At 42.8% G+C, this 18183-nt stretch overlaps 1 protein-coding gene across 2 annotated transcripts in view; it reads left to right on the top strand.

The window, feature by feature from the left end:
• CSF3R (colony stimulating factor 3 receptor) overlaps positions 1-18183 on the top strand; it is a 170184-nt gene that overhangs the window by 136536 nt on the left and 15465 nt on the right. For both annotated transcript variants that reach the window (XM_069223871.1, XM_069223869.1), the window contains exons 11-12: positions 5509-5610; positions 11850-11996. In XM_069223871.1, the coding sequence (XP_069079972.1) occupies positions 5509-5610; positions 11850-11996 (249 nt within the window). The remainder of the gene's footprint in view (positions 1-5508; positions 5611-11849; positions 11997-18183) is intronic.

Here is an 18183-nt window from a genome sequence, read left to right as displayed (position 1 = left end):
ATGCCATAGATATGTCTGGCTAGCACCTAGCAGTGAGTCACCTGTAGCCTAGTGGTTAAGGTATCTGACCCTCACACAGAAGGTTGAGGGTTCCAATCCAGGTGTGTTAGTTGTCATTTCTCAACTTTAATTTATTTTCAACTTCAAATATTTAACATACATACAGAAAGGTGATCTCACTATTTTTATTTGTCAATTTTTTTTTTTTCAATTTGTCAGAACAGTTCTGATTGTAAGTGGTGCTGGGTTGGTTGGTTATAGGGGGCTGACCGCAGGCCCTGCCTCCGTTGGGCATGGCCAAAGGCTATGCATGGCGTGGGGGTGGTCATAGGGGGCTGGCCGCAGGACCTCACTGCCTGACCCTGCAGCCAAGGTTCCAAGACTCACATCCAAAGGCTGTGTGCAGCGGTGGTTCACTGAAAAAAACAAAGGTTACAGGGACGTTATAGTTAGGAAACAGAATTAAATAAAATAGAAATTAACTTAAAAAACCAAAGGTTACAGGGGCATTATAGTTAGGCTCACATTTTAAATGTCCAGAACTATTGAAATTCAGCTGATATAGTTAATGTTTCTGTTTAATTACTCGTGTTATGAATGTTAAACATTTCTAGTGATGGAACATTTACATCTTTTTCCCATCACCATCTTTGGATTAAAAGTCATAAAAATGTCTGCACGTGGCGTACTAAGGAGTCACCTATGGCGTACTGGTTACATTTTCAAACCCTCGCCCAGAAGGTGGAGGGTTGCAGTGTCAGTTGTCATTTCTCAGCTTTAAATTATTTTCAACTTTAAATATTTAAGGTTCTTACTGAAAGATGATCTCATTCTTTGTACTTGTCAAATACATTTGTTTTCAATTAGTCAGAATATCTCTCATTCTAAGTGGTGCGGGTGGGGTGGTTATGGAGAGCCTGGCCACAGGCCAGGCCCTGCAGCTAGCTCCTGCTGCGCATGGCCTTTGGCCATGGGTGGCGCAGGGTTGGGTGATTATAGAGGGTTGGCCGCAGGTTGGATTAATGTATAGTAATCAAGATTACTTTACGTAAAAAAAAACATAAAAATTCACTGGGAAAAAAAAGAGGTTACAGGGACGTTGGAGTTAGGTTCTGAATTTACTCGCACGAAACCACAGAAATTCAGCAGTTATAGTTAGATTTATTTCAAGTAACTATAACTCACGTCCTAAAGTAACTATAACTTGCGCCCTCACCATGCACTGCTAATCACCCCAAATATTATAGCACTCATGACAACTTTTATAACATCATCAAAAATATCAATGAAACATTAGCAATCAAATTATTGAAGAGAAAACTGTGCCTGGTGGGGGCTCGAGTTATAGTTACCTTAGTGCGCGAGTTGTAAATACTTGAAATGACTCTAACTACAACTGCTGAATTTCTGTGATTTTGTGCGAGTAAATTCAGAACCTAACTATAATGCCCCTGTAACCTTTGCTGTTTTCAAAGGAGATATATATATATATATATATATATATATATATATATATATATATATATATTCACTTAAAAAAACAAAAAAATAAACGAGCCAGGGATGTTATAGGTAGGTTCACTTTTTACGCACACAAAGCCACAGAAATTCAGGAGTTATAGTTATGCTTCTAAATATGCTTATGTTAAGAAACTATAACTCATTGTCTAAAGTTACTAAACGGCACAAGTTATAGTTTCTTAAGATAAGTATAACTACAACTGCTACAACTGCTCAATTTCTGTGGTTTTGTGTGGGTAAAACGTGAACCTAACTATAACGTCCCTGTAACCTTTGTTTTTTTTTAGTGAATTTCTCAGTTTTTAACATAAAGTAATATATAATTAAAATACGTAATACAACCGACACAGTGCATGGCGGGAAGGGGGTTGCTATGTGAGTGGGTGTATTTTTTTTTCATTGGCTTACAGATCCATGGAACCTTCACGATTTTACACTGGGGGTCAGGCTGAGCGCCACAGTAGATCTGGAAATCTGTGGATCAGTCAAAATAAAATAATTGGGCAATTCATTTTTTGGCCATAAGGGGACCCTCAGAGACCCCTCCACGTTTCCTTTGGTTAGGATACCTGTATCCTGACCACATACATGATTTTTTGTTTATAATTTCTTCCCGGGACCCAGCCAAGAAACAAAACAGGGGCGGCAACTTTCCTTTCAAGTTGCTGCTAGCCAGTCAGCGCCTTGCCTTTGCGTTTGGATCCATGGCTACCCATTGATCAGCAAAGGATTTGCATCCTTTTTTTTCTTTAAATTCTCCAAAACTACTGAACAGATTTTCACCAAATTACAAAAAGGGCTGTTTCTGGACCATGATCTAGGTTTCTGCAAAATTTTGTATAATTCCTTTCAGTGGTTTGGGCTGTAGCCATGTCTAAAAATTGCAAAATCCCCATTGACATTGCATTGGAAACAGCGTTTTCTTCATATGTAACTCAGTGGCGGTTGCCAATAGGTTGTTATAGTTAGAACCTAGCTCCTATAGAAAAAGCATTTTTTTACTTGCCTATACCTTTGGCGCCAGTTGACGAATTTCACTAAATTTTCCTAAAAAATATGCCGCTTATGTGAGCTGCAGTGTGGAAAGTTTTGGGGTGATCTGTCAAGCAGGATCCAAGAAAAAGGTGGGGTCCCAAAAAGCTTTTTCCCCATTCATTTTTCAATAGGGAATATTGAACAGCGATAGTGCACAAACCACTGGACGGAATTACACCAAATTTGGCAGAAAGCTCGGGCTTGGTCCAGAAAGCGACCTTTTTGTTATTTAGTGTAAATCCATTTAGTAGTTTTAGAGAAACTAAAGAAAATCAAAATATTTATATATAGGGACGGGAAGGCTCCGTGAACTCCCCCGAACTCATGCTGGGATCTGATCAGATTGGCTGCCAACACTTCAACAAGGAAGTGTTGGCAGCCATTTTGGGATTCGGCTTATGACAAAAAGATGTAAAAAAAAAAAAAAAGAGGCCAGGGTAGGGACATCCTGACGCCTTACCTCAGGTGCTGGGGTCCCAGAGGGACCCCCCCCCCCGCCCAAGAGCTAAAAAGCATTTTTTGTTTTAAATTTTCACCACGATTCCCTGTTGATCCAGTGAAATATTTTTTAAAACTAGTACAGGAGGCACTTGTTTAACTGTAGCCCCCGGGTGGGCCAAGTCCCGGGTGATTGCCATTTTTATGCAGGGGGGCCACCTGGCCCCCAGCAGTCCCGGGTACCACCACCTCCCCAGGGCTTCCACCAAATTGGACAGGGGGTATGCCTGGCCCTCACCTCCACAGCCCCAGGGACTGACACCTGCCTGGGGCTTTTAGCCAATATAACGCATCCCCGGGGACTGCCACCCCCCCCCCAGGGCTTCACTAAAACAATGAAGGGGGTTTGTTTAGGACCCTTGAGCCCCAGAGACCACCACCTCCCTGGGGCAGTGGTCGTTGGAGGGGAGCCGTGCTCATCCCTGGGACATAGCTGTTTGCTTTTGCTTGGTGGGAGCTGACAGCTCCCACTAAGTAAAAGCAAAGTCTGCTTTCTGGCAGCGGGAGCTGTCAAACAGCTCCCGCTGTCAGAAAGTGGAGTTTTCATCTGTGTCCCTGCATGCAAATATGCGTACATGGAAACAGATTCAAACATTGCTCCCACAAGCAGGGAGCTGCTATTTAAAGCAGCTTCCTGCTTGTGGGTACAACGCCAGATCCTGCACGACCTGAGGAGCCGGCTAGGACTGCGTGGGCCTTGAGGCTCCCCTTGTGGTCCTGCCACCCTCTGTTTCGCTCTCTTCCATCCCATAATGGGATGGAAGAGAGAGAGAGAGAGATTGTCATTGCAATGGTCTCTCCATACAATGACTACGAAGAGTAAGACTAGCAAGATGCTTGGTATGAATGTTATAGTTACGTTTGGAAGCAGAGCAGAACGGAGTCACTTCTGGCCTAATGGTCACGTTCTTTTGTTACTCAGGAGGCTGAAGGTTCAAATCCTAGTACTGTTTTGCAGTGTGTTTGTTTATTTACTGGTGTTTTGACTGTTAAACCTTCCTAGTGATGGAGTATTCACATTTCTTCCCAATTACATGCATGGGCTAACTATCATAAGTATGTTTGGAAGGCTCACAGTAAGGAGTCATCTATGGCCTAAAGGTTAATGTTATAGACTCTTGCAATGAAAGTTGAAGGTTCAACTCCAGGTGTGTCTGTGGTCGTTTTCCTTCTTTAATTTCTTTTAAACTTCAAAATGTTAAGGTTCATATTGAAAGGTGATCTCACTCTTTTTAATTGACAAATACATTTTTATTTTCAATTTGTCCAGAAATATCTCATTCTAAGTATATCATTTATCAAAGCCTAAAGTGCTCTCTCTTTCTCAGCTCTCTCTCTCTTCTCTCTCTCTCTCTCTCTCTCTCTCTCTCTCTCTCTCTCTCTCTCTCTCTCTCTCAGGATTGGGTGGTTAGTATTAACATATGGTGATGAAAATTACTTTATGTAAAAAAAACATGGAAATTCACTGAAAAACTTAAAAAGGATACAAAGACGTTATAGTTAGGGAAAAGAATTTTAAAAAAAATTGAAATTCACTCAAGAAGACGAAGGTTACCTGGACGTTATAGTTAGACTCACTTTTTAAGCGTATCAAGCCATAGAAATTTACCTGTTAGCGTTTTCTCAAGTAACTGTAACTCATGCCCTAAGGCAACTATAACTCCCGCCTTTGCTATGCACTGCTAATTACCCCACAAATTACGGCACTCATGACTTCTTTGATAATATTGTGATAATATCAATGTAATATGTGCAGTAAAAAAAATTACGAAAAAACCAGCATGTTGGGGGTGCGAGTTATCATTAATTTAGGGTACGAGTTACAGTTACTTGAGATAACTCAAACTATAACAGGTGAATTTCTATGGTTTATGATTAAAATGTGAGCCTACCTATAACTTCCATTTAATCTTTGGTATATATATATATATATATATATATATATATATATATATATAGAGAGAGAGAGAGAGAGAGATTTATAGGCAGATATATATTCACCTTTCTATACTGTGGTAGTAGAAATTCTAGCTACAATATTTTTGAATGATAATATGTAAAACATAACGTTCCCGTGGAATACCCTTAGGAATGACATTCATTTATGCAAAGCTTGGTCAGAATGTTTTGTGAAGTGACTATTCATAAATTCTGACCATACATAGTGCACAACACACATTTTACAATGTATGACGGTTTATAAATCTTGCCCTTTGTTCCCTATTTTTTAGCATAATGACATGCAAAAAAAGAGTATTTACTGTCTATTAAAAAAAGGCGTGTAGTGTCACTTCCAGCAGAGATTTTTAATGAAAAGGTTTATTTGAGCTTTTGCATAACGCAAGTTACAAAATGATAAAATGGCAGACTTCCTACTTTTTGTCAAGGGACAGACCACAAGTCTTTACTGCTTTGGTATAATACCTCTGTATAATTTCATCTCTTCTTTTGCAGAGAACATTGAGCCTTTTGTGCGGTACAAGATATTGCTGTATCCTCTGTACAAGCATGCAGTTGGAAAACCAGTACAAACCGAAGCCTACACAAGAGAGAAAGGTATAGTGCATAGGAGTCTTTCCACTCCCCTGAGATGCATGCTTTGCGTGGTTTGATTTTCGTGTAATTTCGTTGTCAGAAATTACATGAAATGCAAAAGGATTATCTAAATATGCTTTGGTACATGAAACACATGTCTGGCATTTTGCACTATTTTTTAAAGTGAAATGCATCCTTGCATCCATTTTGGACACAGAGACTGTTCACACTAAACAATAGTGCAAAATTGCACATAATGCAAAAAACAGCTACTCATGTTTTGTTCGTTCACATTGTTCCCATGCTCCTGTGATTGGATTTTTACCCAAACAAGATCTCTGTTTCATATAGTGGCTTAATGGAGTAATCCAGGACATTTTGTGGCCAACGCAGGCATCCTTGCACCATAGTGCAATGGTGTCTGCGTTGAGGGGTTTGATTGTTTATGTGCAAGAAGGTTTCCCTTCCTGCACATAAACAATCTACAGTGGCAGTGTGGCACTTCTATGTGTGCTGCAGAATGCAGCATACATTGAATCACAAAATCGTCATTTTTTAAGTATTGTTTATGTGCAGGTGGTGTTAGTTTTTGGCGTTGCCATAGATTTATGCCTTCTTGTAAATCTGGGGCAGCGCCAAAAGCAATGGGTGCTGTGGTAGAATGCCCACAGCAACAGCCATTGCACGTCCTTCTGACACAGAAAACTGCATCGGATGGGCCCATATTTACAAGGCGGCGTTAAACCACAAAAGTGGCTAAGCGCCGCCTTGTAAATGCGGCGCAGAGCGCCAATGCAGCATCACAAAAAGTGATGCTTTAGTGGCACTAGGCCCTTGTAAATCTGGCTCTATATTTTTAAAGGTAGGGATGATGCAAATGTCTCAAGCAGTTCTTATGATATAGCTTAATCCATTATCAATCATGGATTAAGCTATAGTGCTACAACTGCTTGTGGCACATGCATCATCCCTACCTTTAAAATGGTTTCTAACTAGTTTCAAGGGCTCTTACCTCGATTAGACACATCAAAACACTACCAGCCTGATTAGGATCCTGGCCGAAGGGGTACTCCATCACAAACGTGACAGATATCCCATCTGCAAGTTCCATAGGATATAAAGGAACTTGTAATACGGCAGACGGGATATTCATCACATTTGTGACAGAGTATCCCATCTGCCAAGAGCCTAATCGGGCCCTAAGTATCTCAGTTTTTGTTTTGGGTATTAAGTTAGTGTTGCCTTTAGCTAAGTAGTTCTTTGCATCCTCACACAAAATATTATAAGTTAGCACAAGGGTATGATATTGTAGTAAGCCATACCTCAAAACGTTCACCAATTTTTCCTTGGCTATGCATTTTATCCAAAAGTATTTTTCATTGGTCTAGAAAAAAAGCTCTTACTTTAGATGAATGTGTCTCTCGTGATAGTGAAACAACCCATGGTAGTGAAAGATCTGTCAAAGACACTCCATCTTTTCCCCAGTATAAACACCAGACAACATAGGGGAGCTATTTTTAGTATGCAAGCATAGGCTTGCGTATGTTCCAGTTTTTACACAAATCAACAATATTTTTTCTCATGAGCACTGAAATGGATGTTTTATTTTCACATCAGTTAAGTTTAAAACTGATTTACATATCGATTTTGAAGCTGGATGGATCTTGGTAATCATTTTTTACAACACTAGTTAAAAAGAGTGCACGAGTCCTGATTTTAATATGAAAACGCATGCCCAAAAGAACAAATGCAGGTAATACCCATCGTTTTTGTAAACATTTCGGGAAATTAGCAAGAAAAAACAACACATCTGGGGCCAGATGTAGGAAGGCATTAGCGCCTCGCAAACAGCGAAAAACGCCATTTGCGAGGCGCTAATGCCCTCACGCGATGCTGAAACACATATTGCGAGTCGGTACCGACTCGCAAAATGTGTTTCAGACTCGCAAATAGGAAGGGGCGTTCCCTACCTATTTGCGAGTCGCACCGCGATGTAGGGTTGATTTGTGACCGTGAAAGCTGTCGCAAATCAACCCGCAGTTACCATCCACTTGAAGTGGATGGTAACTCATTCGCAAACAGGAAGGGGTCCTCATGGGACCCCTTCCCCTTTGTGAATGCTCACAATAATGTTTTTTCAGAGCAGGCAGTGGTCCTATGGACCACTGCCTACTCTGAAAAAAACCGAAACAAAAAGGTTTCTGCATTTTTTTCTATTTGCAGCTCGTTTTCCTTTAAGGAAAACGGGCTGCAAAGAGAAAAAAAAACTGCTTTATTTAAAAGCAGTCACGGACATGGTGGTCTGCTGTCTCCAGCAGGCCACCATCCCCGTGAGTGCCTAGACTCACTATGGGGTCGCAAACTGCGACCCACCTCATAAATATTTATGAGGTGGGTCTCTGCGACCCCATAGCGAGTCGCAGAAGGTGTCTGAGACACCTTTCTGCATACCAATTTGCGAGTTGCAAATTGCGAGTTGGAAGGACTCGCAATTTGCAACTCGCAAATTGGTTTCTACCTACATCTGGCCCCTAGTACCTAATTGCACTTATGCATTTTTTGAAGTCAATCATTCCATCCGAGGCAACCTGGAATGAATAAAAGCAGTTCCTGACTGAGTTTCACTCTAATTGGAGTTTGTTAGAGCTGCATGGCTTTGTACAGACACAAGGGAGCATCTAGTATAAGCTCAGCATGGATGTCACAAGCTAATCCTAAACTTATATACCTTACTGCAGAAATGACAAAGGACTTTGTCACTTTGCTAGCTTGTTGAGGATGGCACTATGCTAATCCTATGCTTAAAAACTAATACAAAAATAGACATTTGCTGTGAGCCGTTATAGAGTTTCTGTAGTGATGTTCAGTTTTCTATATAAAGAATTTTCCACTGAAAACTTGGGAACTACCTAGAGTTCCTTTTTGCATAAATATTATGTGGTGTGTGTGTGTTTGTGTGTATATATATATATATATATATATATATATATATATATACACATGGGTTGGTGGGAAGAACATGTATCCACCAACATACCAGATTATGATGAGAAAGTGGTCTTTTGATGTCGGTATATAGATGACATCTTTGTGATCTGGAAAGGATATGAAGAGTCTGCAGTGAGCTTTGTGGCGGCTCTGAATATGAATGAATACAATTTGCACTTAAGTTAACAATACAGTAGGAACAAATTAAATTCTTAAATGTTGACGTGATAGTCCATGAGGAATCATTGAGGACTAGATTACATAGAAAAGTAACTGCTGGGAACAGCCCAAATGCTTATAGTGCATATCCACCTAAGCTTATTTCTAGCATAAAGTTTGAGAGCTTGCCGGATTTGCAGTACATGGGAAGACTATCAGCGAGAAAGTGAGATCATGTGTAGGAGATTTCAAGAGAGAGGGTATAACAGTAAGTTTATCCAACAAGCCAAAAGTAAGGTAGACAATATCAAGAGAGAGGATTTGTTATACCTGAGGTTGGTTACATGTAAATCTGAGGAAAGCGTAAAATTCATCACAACATACTCTAATCAAGCTCAGGCTATAAGACAGATTTTGAATAAGAGTTGGCATATTTTACATACGGATTCTATCTTAAGTAATGACATATCGAATATGCCCTTGGTTACTTTTCCAAAAAGCAGATCACTTAGTGATGATTTAAGCCATAATATGGTTACAAGTGGTCATGACACTATCTCAGCATCAGGTAACCCGGCTGGGTTTTTCTATTGCAAACACTGTAAGGCTTGCAGGTACAGTGACAATTGTGTGGAAGTGATTGGTGATAATGGACATTGGATCCATCAAATTCGAGGTCATTACAATTGCAACACTGATTTCTGTATATATTGTTTGAAATGCCCTTGTAAGAAATTATATGTGGGCAGTACAATACACAAAGCTAGGAAAAGGATTTTGGAGCACATCAGAGCCATCCGTAATTTTGATCGTAATTATCCAGTAGCAAGATATTTTCATGAGAAACATAATGGTGATGAACGGCTGCTCAGCTTTGTGGTCATTGAGCAGATTAAGCCAACTATTTGGGGTGGCAATAGATAGAGGAAAAGGAGGATTTTAGAATCCAAGATGAAATTAGGCTTAACACCTTGAGCCCTGTAGGTTTCAACTCAAGTGAAGAAATGAATGTTCATTTGAGTTGAATATAATATGAGTTGCTGGTCAGAACCTTTCTAGGGATTTTTATGCAATTTTTTGCACATTATGAGTTAAGTAATTTGTAATGTATAGATGTGTTGCGTTTGGGTTTGCTCACATGTTAGTACGAAACAGGGAATTTGACATAGTTATTATTATTTTGATATGCAATATAATCAGGTGATTAATATAATGAGAATAATATTTAGGTCATGTTTGTATTTATTGCATTATCAGATTAGAATTATGAGACATAACAATTCTATCCTTAAATATTACCAAGATGTGTTTATCTATGCAAAGTGTATGCAAGATAACATTTATATTCTGGACATTTAAAAATGGCATCCGTGTTCCCTGTGGATTGCAGGCATTTGATTTGGTGTAGTCCTTTGTTTATGTCTTATGTTTTGCGTGGTATTTATTATGTGTAGCGAGCAGCCAGCCTACACGTGAACAAGGCTATGGCTGAAACGCGTTGTAATGAATTCGGAGGAACTGTTTGAATATATATATATATATGGAGAGAGAGAGAGAGAGAGAGAGAAAGAAAGAGATATAGAGAGAGAAGATGAGGGATCACAAGAAAACAGCAGCCAGCCAGGGCATAAATCCAGATACCTCAGAATACAATGTGTCACAAAGAAATGAAATATCCAAGACAAAAGTGACTCAAACAGATGGACTCACCAAAGAGCAAAAATATATTTCTACTACAGCATTTCAGCTTCTGCCTTCCTTAGGTAGTACAAAATTGTATGTGTCACTTTGTAAACCCTTGCACCTGCGCCAGGCATAATGTATGCAAGGGGGGAGTTCCCCCATTAGGGGGGCACAAAAATGCTGCAAGGAAATCTAAGGGATTTCCTTGCACCATTTTTTTCATCACTTTTAACGCCTGCTTAGAGCAGGTATTCAAAGGGGTATACCATTATTTATAATGGCCCCCTATGTACTCTGCATGAGTAGCGCCAAAATTTTGGTACATCAATAGCGTAAAAAAAATTATACGCTATTGCCCCCCACCCTGCGCCATGGTGCACCACATTTTTAATACAGTGCACACATGGTGGTGGTAGGGGGATGCTAAGGGACACAAAGAAAGTGGTGCTGCACCGGGTGCAGCACCACTTTCCTTAAATCTGCCCCATAGTGCTTATTTGATGTTTTTGACTCGTGCTTCTTGACACTTCCTGGCAGCTTCAAAGCGCTAGTATACAGATGGGATAGCAAAGTTACATGTGGAATTTTATGAAGTAATTTTTGGTCACCTTTCAGCCACTTCAGACATCAAAGGCAGATTTGATCCTGCTGGGGTTCTCTGCCCTAAACCTAATGCAACTTCCATCCCCAAAACATTTAGCACAAATAAATTGAATGTTCCTTGGGAGCCTGATTTTAGGAAGGTAAAGCACAGCCCTTTCATTTATTTTTGTTTACATGCATCTCTGCACAAGGTAAGCAGAAGAAGTACTCTTCTCGGGGTGTAGGCAGTCCATAGATGCAGTTTTCCTTTTGTCTGTTCAGCATTATCTTGTGAAGGCACACCAGGGACAACAATGGGCAGAGAGGGAGACAATAAGACCTTCTTGCCAGGAAGAGGCAGGGAATGCACGGATGTGATAGACTCTGCAAGGGAGAGGCCACACTCTTTTTGCTTTGGGCTCAAGGGTCCAAGAAGACCTAGAGCTGAGCCAGAATCATGCATCAGGCTTGAGTCAAGCTCGAGCTTTCACAGGCTTGCCCACCTCTCTCAATTTGTTGGGATTTATCAGATCCATGGGTGCTCATTGTATGCCCTCTCAAGGCCAGGTGAGACAGACATCTCTGCTTGATTTCCACTGAAAAGTATTCTCTTAGACATGGAAAGGTGAATTACCAAGTTGTTTATATTGAAGTTGACAGCACGGTCCTGACCTTGTGCCAGCCTGCAATGTGTTTTCTTGCGAACATGTGTGTATATGTTTGTTTTTTCTGTGCAGGAATTAGTAACTAGCTGATCTTCAAATTGGAAGATCTGTTAGAGTCAAGAAACTCTTCATCCAGCAGCTAATTCTCAAAAGAGTTAACATTGTTGGTCTTTGTTTCTTCAGCTCCTTCAAGAACCCCAAAGCTTGAGGTGAAAGCTATCCGCAAGTCACACGCTGAGCTGACTTGGGAACCAGTGCCAGTGGAGGAGCGAAATGGTTTTCTCACCAGCTACACAGTGTTTTGGACAGATGCCAAAGATAAAACATTCTGTAAGTCCTGTTTTGTGCCTGTGGACAATTTTACTTTTCCAGCATTTTAATTTGGGAGAATTTATTACTTCTCTCCATGAGCCTTCGTTTTTTTAGCAATAAGCAACCTTTCATCCTTAAAAAGAAGGAGATGTAGCTAAAAATATCATAAAACACAATTCTCCAATCATAGTTCTGTGTTTCAACAACCAATGCGGCTGGTACTTGAAAGGTGATGGCAGTGATGAGGGACAGTGGACTTCCTGGCATGCTGGAAGACTTCCACATTGGGTAGCTGCAATTCTTTCAGCCTCCCATTGAACCCATGGGGGAACGTGGGTGATGGGAACATAGGACCTGATTTAGGTCTTGGTGGAGGGAAATACTCCATCACAAACATGACAGATATCCCGTTTGCCGTATTACGATCCCATTATCTCCTATGGGGACTGTGATATGGCAGGCCGGATATCCGTCACATTTGTGACTGACTATTCCCGCACCATGACCTAAATCAGACCCATAGTCATTTGTCTCTTTTTACTATTTTAAAGCATTCCTGATTCCTTTGTTCTTCTAAACATTGAAATTGATGTCAGTTTGATGATTTTTTTAAAGATTACGGTTGGGAGGAGGAGGATGGTGCACATTTCATGGTCAGGGTAAAACTCAAGATGCAGATGACAGCTATTATAAGAGTTGTTGTTTCCATGGACAACACCACCTGTAGGCATCAGTATTTTGGTACATTTTACTTTCAGAATCTCTTTGGGTTGGAATATGGTTGTTGTTCAATTGAAGAGAGCAAATTGTACTGAAGGAAGGGAGTTCTCATCTGACCGATTTACACACAAAGGGGGTTATTACAACTTTGGAGGAGGTGTTAATCCGTCCCAAATGTGACGGATATACCACCAGCCGTATTACGAGTTCCATAGGATATAATGGACTCGTAATACGGCTGGTGGTATATCCGTCACTTTACCGTCACTTTTGGGACTGATTAACACCTCCTCCAAAGTTGTAATAACCCCCAAAGTGTCATTACTTGTCTTTGTTACTTGAAACTCCTCTTTGCTTTTTACCCTGAAAGCTTCTCTTGCCTTCAATGTACACCCGTGAAGGTCTCCCTGTTTAATGTTTTAGTTCTTTCTCTCGTAGGGGATTTCCATGTATAGTCATAAGCACTGAATAGTTCCGCGCGCCTGCGGGGACCCCGGAGCACTGTTGTGTAATATATTCTTAAGTGCAATCATCAGCTCCTTGACAAAAAAGGTCTGTGAAAAACACTTAAGAATAACAATGTGCAGCCTATGTGAACAGCTACACAGGCCAAATTGTTAGAAGAAAAAACAGTTGTAGTGTAAATTCACGTTTAAACCTCAATTTATTCTATAAATAAATACATTCTCATATTTTATTTACACCTCTCATGAGAATAAAACAATGTAGGGCAGTGTAGCCCATAGGCTGCCATTATACAGAATGAAAATAGAGCTGTGCCTTTAAGAAAGTAAAGTCTTCCTGTTTCCCATCATGCATAGCAAAAGGCAGTTGCCTCAGTTCTTTTTTCCGGCTCCTTTCTGACAGGACCCTGAAGCATTGAGCTCTACCTCACAAAATCCTTTTGTGACAGAAATTCATTTAAAATCTTTTGAATTTCAATTTCACTCGACGTTTTTAACATTGAGTGATCATTTTCTATTTTTTTCTGTTAGATTCTGACAGAATTTTGAGGTTTTTCTACTTCAGAAATGCCTTCACTGTTTGACAAATGCCCTTCTTGTGGCAGAAAAAAGGCCAAAACAGATCCACATCGGGTCTGCATAATTTGCCTTCCATCCAGCCACAAACCGGAGTCGTGTGACATCTGCAAAACCTTCTCCAGAAGGACCCTTCGTGACAGGGAGAAGATCCGACTCCAGGCGAAAGAGGACAGGAGGAAAAGTGGTCATTCTACCACAGAGCGAGGAGAAGGTCAGTCTTCTACCAGGGCTCACACTGTTTCCTCTATAACTCCGACCAGACCGGCTCAAAAACGGCACAGGTCTCCGACGACGTCGAGGGCGTCGACGTCGAGGCAAGGAACGGCGCCAACATGCTCACCGTCGAGGAGTGGTTCGCCGGCGAGAAAGAGACATCGCTCGCTGTCGACGACGATTTCGCCGGCGAGACGGCGTGGACTTTCGCCGTCGAGATTTGGGTCGCCGTCGACACGGCGAGGACGTTCCACGTCGAGGAGATCTGAATCCGGCTCGCCGTCGACACGGCGAGAGCGATCAACGTCAAGGGGTGCTCGACGTCGTAGGCGTTCACCGTCATCACGGCGACGTCGAGGGTCGTCGTCGAGAAATTCTCAACGGCGAGAAGAATCGACGGCGAAGGGCACTCGCCATCACCGTACTTCGACGTCGAGGAGTGTGTCGACGTCGAGACAATCAAAAAGACCTAGAAGGGTTTATACAACCTCAGAATCCTCGGCTTCACTCATCCTCCTTCCAGCGTCTCCACAACTCTCTCCTCGACAATCACCATTGCCACAGACGCCGGTAACACCTACGGCGCCTCTTCCGGCTCCTCCTTCAGAGTCTGTTTTGAGGACTCCAACGCGGTCTGTAAGACGTTCGGGACATTCCTCTAGACGCTCTTCTTCCTCTCGGCACCGTCATGAATCACAGAGATCTCAGCATTCACATCACAGGCGTTCTTCTTCGTCTACACGGGACTACTCTCCAACCCTATCGGACTCACCGTCCCCGAGAGTGTCCCCCATAGATGATGTGAATACGTTCCAGGAGGTCTTAGTACGAGGGGCGACCAAGCTGAACATCCCGCTGGCGGTACCTGCCCCATCGACGTCAGTGATCTTCGAGACCTTGCATCACAGGACATCTTCCAGACCTTTGCTTCCACTGGTTCCAGGTCTCCTTGAACCAGCAATGGATATTTTCCTTGCACCGGCCGCAACAAAGTCTGCTCCTTCCAGACTTATTAAAAAATATCATCCACCAGAACAAGATCCTCTATTCTTGAGGTCGGACCCAGTACCTGATTTGGTGGTCATAGTAGCGGCAAAGAAACTGCATTCAACCTCACCGTCTTCTTCTTCGCCTCCAGATAAAGAGAGCAGAAAGATAGATGCTGCAGGACGAAAAGTATGTTCTACTGCAGCCGTCACGATGAAGGCAGCCAGCGCTACTGCGTTATTAGGGCGATACGACCGTGCCCTCTGGGACTCTTTAATGCAGTTTGCGGAACATCTTCCTAAGGATAAAAGGGAAGATTTCCTGGAGGTCGTGGGTGAGGGAGCCATGGTTTCTAACCAAATTATAAGTGCTGCAGCTGACTCTTCGGTGCTATCCGCACACAATTATGCACACGGGATAGCGCTCAGAAGGCATGCATGGTTGAGACTTACATCACTCAAACCTGAAGCGCAGCAGAGAATACAAAACTTGCCTTTCTCGGGCTCCACCTTGTTCGGTTCTCATGCCAATGACGAGATGGCTAGAATAAAGGCTGAACTAGATACCCTGAAAGCGGTAGGCATGGAAAGACCGAAAGAACAAAGAAAGGTTTTCCGGCCATATCAACGACGACTTTTCACCCACCGGTATCAGTCGCCACACTGGATGTCTTCGCGCCCCCAGCAGCAGCAACAACAGCAGCATCAAAGGGGTTTCTCCACTCAGCGAAGGTCGACAAGGGGTCGTTCAACACCTCAAACTCAGGCAACTCAACAGGCTCCCACGTCTAAGCCCTGAATCTTTGCTTCCCCCTCCTCCGTTATCCACTCCGGTAGGGGGAAGTATCTCAAATCATCTGGACGAGTGGCTACGCATCACAACAGACGCCTGGGTATTGAATATTGTGAGACATGGTTACGCTCTCAGATTCACCAGTTCTCCACCATCTGTTCCACCCAAAACAGCCAACCACCATCTCGAAGCTCTACAGTTAGAGGTCAATATCCTATTGCAAAAAAGAGCCATAGAACCCGTTCCCATCAGCCAACAAGGGAAGGGGATTTATTCGAGATATTTCCTTGTACCAAAAAAAGACAAGAGTTTCGTCCCATCTTAGATCTGAGGACAGCAAACAAATGGATTTGCAAAGAAAAATTCAGGATGTTAGCCTTACACCAAATTTACCCACATCTACGTCAGGGCGACTGGCTCTGTGCGATAGATCTTTGCGACGCTTACTTTCATATTCCAGTAACCAAGAAACATCAAAAATTCCTAAGATTCACCGTCGGAAAACGCCATTACCAATTTGCAGTTCTACCTTTCGGCCTAAAATCAGCGCCGAGAACTTTTTCCAAATGCATGGCGGTAGTAGCCACCCACTTGAGGAAACAGCGAATATTCGTCTACCCCTATCTAGACGATTGGCTCATAAAGGCCTCCAGTTGTCTCGAGGCACAACAACATTTCGAATGGACTCTACAACTGCTGCAAAAACTTGGTCTTCAAGTCAATCTCCTGAAATCTACAGCAACACCTGTTCAGAGGTTGCATTACTTAGGGGCCATTGTAGATACCAGGCTAGGAACGGTGTTTCCTTCGGAGGAACGACGGTTATCGATTCTCCAAAAGTGCAAACAACTGCAGGAAGGACCTCTAGCCACTGCAAGAATAATAGCTTCTCTACTGGGCTCGATGGCGTCTTGTATCCATCTGGTTCCCAATGCTCGCCTCCATATGAGACCATTGCAGGAAAATCTGGAGGATCAGTGGTGTCAACTGAGGGACGATTGGGAGAACAAAGTCCTTCTTTCTCCTCACACCCTACAATCCCTCAAGTGGTGGTGTTTACCCAGCAATCTCTTGGTGGGGATTCCGTTCCAACAACGGCCTCCATCTCAAACCATCGTAACAGATGCGTCACTGCTCGGATGGGGGGCGCACATGGAACATCTTCGAGTCCAAGGCGAGTGGTCACAGAGAGAGAGTCTCTATCACATCAACCTGCTGGAACTTCGCGCAGTCCACCTTGCGCTCAAAGCCTTCCTTCCCTCTCTGAGAACGGAAACTCTCCTTCTCCAGACAGACAACGTGGCCACTATGTACTACGTGAACAAACAAGGAGGCACCAGGTCCAGAATTTTATCCAGAGAGGCTCAGACAATCTGGCATTGGCTTCTAGCCAGGAACCTGTCGCTAGTGGCAACTCACCTGCCCGGCATCCAGAATGTTCAAGCGGATGCCCTCAGTCGGGTAATGGACGAGAACCACGAATGGGTACTGCACGACGACGTTGTTCATTCCATTTTCGCACTCTGGGGTACCCCCTCTACAGACCTATTCGCAACCCCAGAAAACAAAAAATGCCAAAACTTCGCCTCCAGATATTACCATCCAGGGACATTGGGGAAAGCCCTATGGATAAGCTGGTCAGGAGCATTTCTTTACGCTTTTCCACCGCTTCCCCTGATTCCGGCGGTCCTCCAGAAGCTGTCCAATGCTCAGACCAAAATGATCCTAATTGCTCCGGAGTGGCCACGCCAGTGGTGGTTCCCAGACCTTCTTCACCGGTCACTCAAACCACACATCAGGCTACCATATCGTCCGGACCTTCTCACGAAGTTCAGAGGGCAGATATCTCATCCCAACCCCTCATCGTTGAGTTTGGCAGCATGGCTCCTGAGCTAGTGCAATATGGACACTTGAACCTACCTCAGGACTGTATGGAAATTCTGAAGGAAGCAAAGCGCCCTTCCACACGATCAGCCTATGCAAGCAAGTGGAAGAGATTCTGCATTTGGTGTTTACACAACAACATTGACCCGGTTTCCTGTGGAGAACAATCTATCCTGCCATACTTGTTAAGTTTGGCAAAATCGGGCTTACAACTGTCGTCAATAAAAGTTCACTTGGCGGCGGTAACGGCATACAGAAAGAGTCCTTCACAAACTTCCTTTTTTCGGATTCCGATTATTAAGGATTTCCTAGAAGGTTTAAAGAAGGTTTTTCCTCCCATTAGAAAGCCTTCTCCTCCATGGGAACTGAACGTTGTCTTATCACGTCTGATGCTGCCGCCATTCGAGCCGATACATAAGGCATCGCTGCAGCATCTCACATGGAAAGCTGCTTTTCTGGTGGCAATCACTTCAGCGCGTAGGGTCAGCGAAATCCAGGCCCTTTGTGCTCAGGAACCCTACACGGTGTTTCATTCTGCGAAAGTGGTAATGAGAACTCATCCAAAA

The sequence above is a fragment of the Pleurodeles waltl genome, chromosome 3_1, assembly GCF_031143425.1.
Source record: "Pleurodeles waltl isolate 20211129_DDA chromosome 3_1, aPleWal1.hap1.20221129, whole genome shotgun sequence".
Classification (NCBI taxonomy): Eukaryota; Metazoa; Chordata; class Amphibia; order Caudata; family Salamandridae; genus Pleurodeles; species Pleurodeles waltl.
Note: the sequence above shows the minus strand (reverse complement) of the source record. Positions and strands in the feature narration are given on the sequence as shown.